Source organism: Carassius auratus, unplaced genomic scaffold, assembly GCF_003368295.1.
Source record: "Carassius auratus strain Wakin unplaced genomic scaffold, ASM336829v1 scaf_tig00031959, whole genome shotgun sequence".
NCBI lineage: Eukaryota > Metazoa > Chordata > Actinopteri > Cypriniformes > Cyprinidae > Carassius > Carassius auratus.
In genome coordinates this window covers 289,828-300,327 of record NW_020525964.1, presented here as the reverse complement: position 1 = coordinate 300,327, position 10,500 = coordinate 289,828, and the positions used below count along the sequence as shown (strand labels likewise).

The window sequence follows — 10,500 nt, the reverse complement described above, 5'->3', positions numbered from 1 at the left end:
TCGGATCGCGATTTAAGAGCGGGTTCAGAGTCATATAACTCATATATTTCAGGGGCAATGAATGCATTTCCATTCTTACAGAAGCCTATATATGTATAAATGCAAAAGTGGATTGAATAGCCTTGTAGACATCAAAACAAGATTATAACGATTTATTGTAACGTTTTTGTAAGACTGTAAAGAATATTGTTTGCTGATTTTTATTCTAATGCGTTATATGTTCAAATATGAATGCATTTTCTTGGAAAATTTTAATTGCTATATTTACAAAAATATACAGAAAAAAGCCCCAAAAATATATTATTAGAAAATAATATATTTTTTATCAAATATAGCTTTTAGATTTTTTTTTTGTATGTTTTAAAATCTATGGGAAAATATCTATTTTTATTGTATAGGTTGTAGTTTAGATTAATAATCTCTATGCATTGCATAAATCAGAACTGGCTTGACAATGTCACTACTGTTTTTTAGAGCAGCAGAATTTGCATTTGTCTCATATCTGATGACTTGTTGTATTTGCTGTGAAGCTGCTCTGAAACCATCTATATGTGCTATTTTAAAAATAGCTGCTTTAAATATTTTCCCCGTATCACTTTCAGCAGACAGTGGACTGATAAAAATGCACAGGATGCACATTTCCAGAAACTCCACAGAGTCTGAGAACGATTAATTATACAACAGGGAGATCGGTCACACGGTTTAATTAAATATGAAAGGTTTTGGCCCGGAGGACGTTACCCTGACGGTCCAGGTCACACCAGACGGGACGGTCCTTGACCTTCAGGAGACCCAGAGGAACAGAGATTCTGCTCTTCTCATGGCTTCACTGTGAGCTTCATTCGCTTGATTTCATCTGTGAAACACAACAGATGTTCACTTTCCTTCACGTTCTGTGAAGATCATAGTCCATGTGCATGTGAAGCATCTACCTTTGTGTTTGACAGAAGAAAGAAAGAAATAAAGAAGGTCCTGGAGGTTTGAAAGGAGGTGAAGGAGAGTAAATTAGGTCACAATGGTCTGTATGTTGTTGGTGATTATTAATCAGGTTTCTGTCGATTCCTCTGCTCTTTACATGACAGTCCTGCGGTGAGGAGATGTGATCGGATCATCAGAAGTGTCTCCATCTCTCATCCTCGACTGAAAGATTAAACATACTCATGTAGAATGGCATCTACGCTAATATTAGTCTGTTTCTTTCTTATTCTGTCTGTCTGTCTGTCTCTCATCAGACGTTTCTTTGCTGTTTAAAGCTGAACTCTTTTAGTCTCTTGCGGGTTTCTCCTCCTGCAGAAACACTCGTGTGAAGTCCTGATCCGCTGATCCCTCATGTCTCACAGATATTTTTAAAAGATGATGTTATAGCTGTGAAATCAAGCACTTATAAAAGCAGCTCCGAAACACATCAACTCTTCTGTTGGGTTTCAGACGTGACCTCTTTACACACACACACACACACACACACACACACACACACACACACACACACACACACACACACACATATAATCCACTAATCAAATGTAACACTGCCAATGATGTAAGAAAATGAAATGTTCTATGTGCTCTGACAGAAGTTTGATTTGATTACATAAATAAGTCAAAACACACTTATTATTATAAGTAAATGAGAATATCAATAATAACATTCTTTAATCAATGCAGTTTTACATTCACAATCTTCATGACTCAAGGGTCTGAGAAATGCTAAGAAATACTGAAGCATTTCATGACGTTTTCATGCGTCCATGAGATGGAAGATCCATTAACCACAGCTCCTGACACGCTGAAGGTCAGACGCATTTCTGAGTGATGTGTGGGACTTTATCATCTGAAAGCTTGTCATCCTCTTCAGACTGATGGACTGCAGGGAAATGAAGTCTCTGTCCACAGCAGCTGCTAGATTTGTCCTCCACGACCCTGAAGTGCATCTCTGAAGAAACATTGATTCAGAACCACATCAAGAACCAGCGGCCTGAGATTTCTGTGGTTTCTGGCGGTCTGGTCTCTGAAGAGCTCGTCCTCTCCAGGATTATCAGGGTTTATTCCTCTGACCTCATCCAGACGCTGCTCGTGGAAATGCATTTGTTCAAACTCTGGTATTTCCACACTATTTTCAGCTCATCACACTCTGTCCTGGAACATAAGCATTTATTTTCTCCCTGGAGCTTCACTCACCCAACAGCTCATGGCTTTACTGTCGTGAAACGCATTATAATAACAGTAAGAAAACCCCTCAGGGCTTTCGAGATAAACCTCCATAAAATGAATGTCAAGAACAAAATGAAAATATGACTTAAATCTTTGGGTTTTGAACTGTGGAAAAATGTTTTCAAAAATCTAGTTTAAAAAGGTATGCACCAAGATCTAGGCCATGCAAATCTACTCTAATCTATCGCTCCTGAATTTCCTTGAGTTGTACAAAATCTGTCTGACTGTGGATTTGTGGAGTCCAAACTCTATAGAGATAGGTTTGAAACCTTTTATAGTCCAATTAGTATGTTACTAGCATATCGTTAACATGATTAACAAGTGACTAGCATGTTGCTAGCATGATAAGCAAGTTACTACTATGTCGATAACATCTTTCTAGCATGATTAAAATGCTACTAGCATGTTGCTAGCATGGTTAGCAAGTGACTAGCATGTTGCTAGCATGATAAGCAAGTTACTACTATGTCGATAACATCTTTCTAGCATGATTAAAATGCTACTAGCATGTTGCTAGCATGGTTAGCAAGTGACTAGCATGTTGTTTGCATGATTATCAAGTTGCAAATGACTAGCCTGTTTGAAGCATCATTAGCATGTTACTAGCACATTGCTAGGATTTTGTAAGCATTATAAGATGCCGCACATGTTTCTAGCATGATAAACATGTAACTAGCACATTCCTAGCATAAGCAAGTTACAAGCATGTCGCTAGCAAGTTTCTAACATGAGCAAGTAACTAACATGTTGTTGACATGATTATCAAGTAACTAGCATGTTGCTAGCAAGATTATCTATGTACAAACATGTCTCTAGCATGTTTCTAACATCATAAGCATGTTACTAGAACATTGTTAACATTGGTAGCATGATTAACAATAACTAGCATGTTGTTATCAAGATTAGCAAATTACTAGCATGTCGCTAACATGTTTCTAGCATGAATAACAAGTTACTAGCATGATAAGCAAGCAACTAGCATGTTGCTAGCAAGATTAACAAGTTACTAGGACATTGGTAATGTTGGTAGCATGATTAACAAGTTACTAGCATGTTGCTTACAAGATTAGCAAGTTACTAGCATGTTTTTAGCATGATTAGCAAGTTACTAGGACATTGGTAACATTGGTAGCATGATTAACAAGTAACTACCATGTTGCTAGCAAAATATTAGCAAGTTATTAGCATGTCGCTAGCATCTTTCTAGCATGAATAACAAGTTACTAGCATGATAAGCAAGCAACTAGCATGTTGCTAGCAAGATTATCAAGTTAATAGCATGTTTCTAGCATGAATAACAGGTTACTAGCATGATAAGCAAGCAACTAGCATGTTGCTAGCAGAATTATCAAGGTACTAGCATGTTTCTAGCATGATTAGCCAGTTAATAGGACATTGGTAATGTTGGTAGCATGATTAACAAGTTACTAGCTTGTTGCTTACAAGATTATCAAGTGACTAGCATGTTGCTAACATGTCACTAGCATAATAAGCAAGTAACAACTGTTTCTGAGTTCCTCAAATATCTCCTTTGATTCACTTTCACAAATACAATCAAACTATGATAGATCCCTGATCTCCAGATAAAACGGGGTGGACTCTGAGACCATTTCCCAAAATAACTAAATGACATAGTAAACATTTGTCTCCTTTGTTTTATTACATTTCTACTTCCAGGACTTGTGTTGTCATATTTACACAGAAATATTAAGCATTCTGAAGGGTTCACAAACTTTCAAGCATCACGTTATGTATGCACACAGCTTCAAATGCATAAATGTACAGGTGAAATGCAAAAAAAAGTTGTTGTTTTTTCCTCAAGAACTGGAATTATTGGAATTTTATATTTACATTTTTATTTTAAATTGAATGGTTCTATGGTTTTCTTGTCATATGGCACACAGACTTTGATTAGATGAACATTTCCCCAAATAATAGTATTTAACAAACCTGCTTCACTACTATAATTGTTAAATAAATACTTAAAATTATTATTATTATTTTTAAAATAAGGATTTCAGGACAGTGACACAATCTTAATATTCTTGATAACAAAGCAATGTTATCAATTCAGAAATGTGAAATATTTATGTGAATTCGACCCCTGAACAGAAAACCACGGAAGCACACACGCTTAGGTTATCTGATAACTTTATTACCAAGTTAAAAAAAGACAATGAATTACAATATTTACAGAATACAGAGAAATCAAAGGAATAAAACTGTAAACAACCATCACAAGCCACCGTCAGAAATCATCAGGAGTTTCACAGAAGAAAGGCCAAACGCAGGAGATCTAGTCAAGCTCTTCAACAGGAGGAGAGAATTAAAGGGCAACGATAGAAACTAAAGCGCATCTATGTACAGATATCCAGTGTGTTACGATACGGACGCCGTCCACTCTTCAAGACGCATTTCTGATGCTTCTCTGCTCGCTTCTTCAGAAAGGCTGCCCTACTCCTTATGAAGGACATGGAGGGGTACAAAAGAGCTTTTTATTGTGTTTTTATTCTTAACCAGACAATTTACAACAGCTTTGAACAGTGGAGAGCTAAAAAAACAAAAGAAACATCTTCTATTGATTTGTATTTTTCTGTCTTTCTATTCTCTTTTTTTTTTTTTTAGTTAAATATCAGAACAACACTTAAAGGAACACCCCTTTCTGAAAGAGAAACCACAGTTTCAAACACTCAAGCTTCGAGTTTATACATGGCTGCAAATGGCATGCAGGTTTCCCAGAATGCATCTGGGTCGGCCCTCAGCAACGTCCAGTCATTGCTCGGGAAAGACAATCATATCTCAGGAAAACTTTGGGATGCTACACAGAGGTTTGTTTTCTGTTTTCGTGTGTTAATTAAAATGATGTTTTTTACTTGAGAGCTTCTGCTCGGTGGATCCAGAAGGGAGGCGTAAAACATCCACGTCTATAAGGCTTTGGGGTTTTCGAGCAGCAGCTTCCATCACGTACAATCTCAGTCTTACGCTACGATGGCGTTTCTCCAGAAACACGGCGGTCGAACGAGCGTCCAGAAACGACAGAAGCCTCGGAGTCTCGTTCTGCTGAAACTTCCCGTTTAAAGGAACAGTCAGAGTTCAAGAACCAGAATCGCTGATATTTTCGCTCATCTTGCAGCGAAATCATATTTAGAGTAAAACACTTCTTAGAATCGAGTATCTATGTTCCAGTGCAAAATAGACGCTGTGTTTTAGCTTTTTATTTTTAAGAACTCTGGGGAACGTCGTAGCTGCGTGCACTCAAAAAATATTAAGGGCTAAATGTAATATTTAAGCATTTGAATTAAATATACATTTTGCACAGTTTTAATATAAACTAGTACATTTAATGTGATGCATATTTGTCAGTCATACGTCATGAAACGGGCCAGATTTCTGTAATTGTAATAATAAACGAATAAATTAATAATAATGAATAATCTACCCGTTTTAAATACTCAACCACGTTTATATATTCTTATATATTCATCAAAATATTGCTTGTTCAACCACTAGTCATATTTAACCACGTTCATACTTTTTAACATTGTAAATTTAATATTTATTCTGCTGCCAACAACAGATTTACGCCGTTTCTAAAGGATTTGAATGTACGAGTTTTGAAAATATGATTATTTAAATGAAATCAAATAGTTGCAAATAGTTATTAATTAACAATGCGGCATTTCTGTTTCATATATACATATGATTTTTTTCATATTCATTTAGTTTAACCTGACTAAAACAAAAAATATATAGCATATATAGACAAACAATAACTAATAAAAATGACAAAACAGAAAATCACAATGTTAAAATTAAATTTAAAATGAAATAAACATACAAAAAAATTATATATATATATATATTAATGAACTATAAATTATACTAAAAGAGCAGATGCAGAATTCTGGTCACTGATGTATGAGAGACAAACATGCATCACATTAAGTTTATTAGTTTATGTTAAAACTGCAATTCAAAAACATCAATCTTAAATGTAGGCCTAAATATTATGGTGAGTGTGTTCTGAACCCAGGATATTCCTTTAAACAGACTGTCAGAATCGTCCAATCAGCAGCAGATCTACCTGAGACCGGCAGAAACACGTGATTGCGATCCAGCGATGTCCAACACGTCTCTGGACCAACAGACGGCCATCGTTATTAAAGTGAAGCGGAAGTGCAAGACGAGCCGGAAGTGGCCGAAATCTTCAAAAGTAGCAATTTGCTACTAGTTTTTGGGGCAAGTGTTGATACTCTAAAATCATGTCTAAAAGAATCAAACGATCTAGATAAATAAGATGACAACTATTCCTCAAGGAATTCAGCTACAGGAAGATTAACACAAGGCTAAAATGTAAAAAACAGAAACCGTCAGGCGACGTTCCGAGCGACTCCGAGTCCCTCCTGCCGGCCGAGAAGCTTCCGGGTGGATCGTCTCTCGTTTGAAACGGACGTGAATCACGACACGCCGTCTTCAAGACTATCAGCGTGTACGACGGAAGACATTCGATTCTCACGTATCCTTATTTTTAATACATGAATGTAACGAAAAGTGCAGAGGAAGTTAAAATCTCTGAACGGAGGGACTCGCGATTCGACCGGAATATCGACTCACGGTTTCATTCACTATTGGTTACCAATATATCAACATCTGTCCTGAGGGACCAAGTCACACTTTGTAAAATTCAGTATAAGATTCAGCAACTGAACAAACGTGACACATCAACATCTAGCGATACTCCAAACCGGGATCATCACATTCCACAAATCTAGCTTTTTAAACCAAATACTCAAGAAGCAGCCGATGTTGTTCTGCAACAAAAGAAACGATGAACAGACAGACGAAACAACGGAACGCATTACATTCTCTACAGCTTTCGTTTTGCTCCTAAGGGTCGTTTTTGGTCTCCAGCGTCTTTTCGTCTTCCTCGGTCTGAATCGGACACTTGGATTGGTCAGACTGATCCACAGTGTTACTGGATAGGTCCAGCCCTCTGTCAATCACAGCCGCTGGACCAATCAGAGGCAGCGCTGACGAGGGCACAGGACTGCTGTCTTTCTTGTTGCCGTTAACAGTCCTGAAATCATGAAACATGCCTCAGATTTAACTCATGCACTACTATGGTCAGATTCTGTAAGGGTTAAGTTATTCTCAGTGATCTGGAGACTCACATGCCGTGTCGAAGGACGTGTCGCTCCCATTCGGAGCGGAGCGTGAAGGTGCGGCCGCAGAACTCACACGGAAAGCGTTTGACGCCGCTGCCACTGGGAGACTCCACGACACCTGCATCACCAGGAAATACAACAAAACAGCTTTGACTTTCTGAAAGTTCAACAAGCAAATGTGCAAAAGATTGATAAAAAAAACCATTATTATACTGAAAAATATAGATATATAGATAAATGGAAAATTATTGTGAATCTCTAAAACACATTTTCTGTTCAGTCTATAGCACTTTTGTTGCAATATACTAATATTTATGCATATTTAATAAGAAACTGTTAAAGGCAAAACCATTGTTTGCTCATGCACTGGTCAATTTTGTGATTTTGGTGTCTTCTTTCAGACTAGTGAAAAGAAAACTTCCAAAATACACATTTAAGTGTTTATTTGTCTGTAGATTTCAATTCCAATCCATGTGTTTAAAGAGTTTTTTTCCCTCTTAGATACACCAAACTTAGCAGTGTTATTCCCATCAATATTCTAAAGGATTTAACTGAGCCGTTTGTTCATATTTCATTCACACTGATTTACACTACATTGTATTCCATAAAAACGTGAAAACGTGTTTGTTGACTATTTTCTGATTTATGGAGTGACAAAAAGAGAAATCTAAAACCCCTTTGGAATAACATTTAATATATCAAGAAAAACAGGTTATCCAATGTTCAGATTTATTTTCTGGAAATTTATGCAAAACTGCATTTGCATTTCGGAAAACTTGTAATACAAATCAGCTTAATGTACTCTGACTGATCAATTGGCGAAAGTATTGTGATATCACCTGTGGCGTCTTGCCTTAATATAAAAAAAATACAAAAAAAAAGGTAATATAACCTATTGAAATTAAAAGCGTTGAAGAGACATTCCTGCTATTTTTATAAAAATGTTATGTAGAAAGCTTATAATAAAGGCTTGTGTTTTGCGTCTGTACATGAAGACTGTTACCTGTCACCTCCGTCTGATCGCTCGTCTCCTCCTGTCTGTACTCCAGAAGCTTCTCCTCCTCATCTTCCTCCTCCATCAGCTCTTCCTCCACCTCCTCCTCCTCCTCTACAGTCTGGTCTTCTCCTCTCTCCTCCTCCTCCTCGCTGCTGCTCGTGTCCGTCATCTTGTCCTTCATCAGCTCCAGCTGGTCCAGGTTCACCCGTCCCACCAGCTCTAAGTTTCGGATCACCTGCAGACGACGGGTTAGACTGAGTAACAGCTCATTAAGTGAAATCATGATGATCCAGGGCTGAGGACAGACCTTGTGCTCCTGCTGCAGGTGCATCTCCAGCTCGTTCAGGAGTCTGCTGTCGTAGTAGCAGAGCTGACACTGGTAGGGCTTCAGCTCCTGGTGTTTCTGGATGTGCTGCTCGAGGTTCTGCTCGCTGGCGCAGGTGAAGGTGCATTTGTGACAGCGGAACACCAGACCCTCCAGATGACGGGACAGCTTCGAGCGAGACACCTCCAGCGGGACCACACGCTCCTCTGAGAAACATCAGACAACACAATCACACTCTGATGCATGTCACGTTAATGCGCTTTTGAAGTGAAGTGTGGCCTTAAATGTCCAACTGACCTTTATTAGTTATGCATATTTAACAATATATTGCTAATTTGTATATTTGGAGAAAGGTGAGACCCTACAGGAAACACCATTGTTTTTTCAAGAACTGGTCCATATTGAGATATCTCTACATTGAGATGGAGCATTGTCTTCTTTCAGACTACTGGAAAGAAAACATCTAAAATACACATTTAAGTCTTTGTTTTTGGCACTTTATCTATTTGCATCTGTCAATTTTTCCATTTACATTTTTGATTCGCGATCTCCGTAACTGACTCAAATGATTCGCGATCCCGCTACGAACTCCCGAACTGACTCAAATGATTCGCGATCCCCATAACTGACTCAAATGATTCGCGATCCCGCTACGAACTCCCGAACTGATTCAAATGATTCGCGATCCCCAAACTGACTCAAATGATTCGCGAACCCGCTTTGAACTCCCAAACTGACTCAAATGATTCGCGATCCCGCTACGAACTCCCGAACTGATTCAAATGATTCGCGATCCCCAAACTGACTCAAATGATTCGCGAACCCGCTTTGAACTCCCAAACTGACTCAAATGATTCGCGATCCCGCTACGAACTCCCGAACTGATTCAAATGATTCGCGATCCCCAAACTGACTCAAATGATTCGCGATCCCGCTACGAACTCCCGAACTGATTCAAATGATTCGCGATCCCCAAACTGACTCAAATGATTCGCGATCCCCATAATTGACTCAAATGATTCGCGATCCCGCTACGAACTCCCGAACTGATTCAAATGATTTGCGATCCCCAAACTCTAATAATTTACAAAGTATTAATATACTGTAATATTTTTGTTGTTGTTGCTATAAAAACAGACTTAAGCCATCAATAGCCTTTAAAATGGCTTAAAATGCATTATATAAAAAATAATGAGGCAATAATGATTGGTTAATAATAACACTGTTAAAATACATAATGTAGGCAAATACAAAATAAACAATTAATGTACATGTTATTACAAATGTCATGTGATTGCTGCTGTTACACTTACAGGACGATCAAATCCTTGTTTAGGATACTGACCAAACATTTCATTCGAATATTCACTAAATCTTTCATTTTTGGCCACCTTTTTGCTATAGATGACTGAATGCTTGAGACTATAAAATAAATTAGAGTCATAATAAAGTTAAAGCCACAGGTAAATGTCGAGAGCTACAATTGTGATTCGTAAATAATACAATTTATTCATTTAGATTTTTATTTGATTAAAGTTATTTTTTCACCCCTATATTAGGTTTTTTTTCCATCATCATATTTGAGGAAGGGGGGCACAACAATAAATCCTGCTTAGGGCACACATTTGGCCAGCAGCGGCCCTGAAGGTGTTGTTATACACATCTCTGGGAATGTGTGCTCTACCACACACACACACACACACACACTGTAGCATGCGTGGTGTTTTCAGCTGTTCACTATATTGATGTGCACTCCAGCGCGCTATGAGAGGATTTCACCATTTCATTTGATAAAACTATCA

At 37.9% G+C, this 10,500-nt stretch overlaps 1 protein-coding gene across 1 annotated transcript in view; it reads right to left on the bottom strand.

The window, feature by feature from the left end:
- Positions 1-4,345: 4,345 nt before the first annotated feature.
- LOC113080773 (zinc finger protein 462) overlaps positions 4,346-10,500 on the bottom strand; it is a 37,624-nt gene continuing 31,469 nt past the window's right edge. The window contains 4 exon segments of the mRNA XM_074559892.1: positions 4,346-7,288; positions 7,383-7,494; positions 8,380-8,608; positions 8,681-8,904. Of these exon segments, the coding sequence (XP_074415993.1) occupies positions 7,099-7,288; positions 7,383-7,494; positions 8,380-8,608; positions 8,681-8,904 (755 nt within the window). The 3' untranslated portion in view covers positions 4,346-7,098.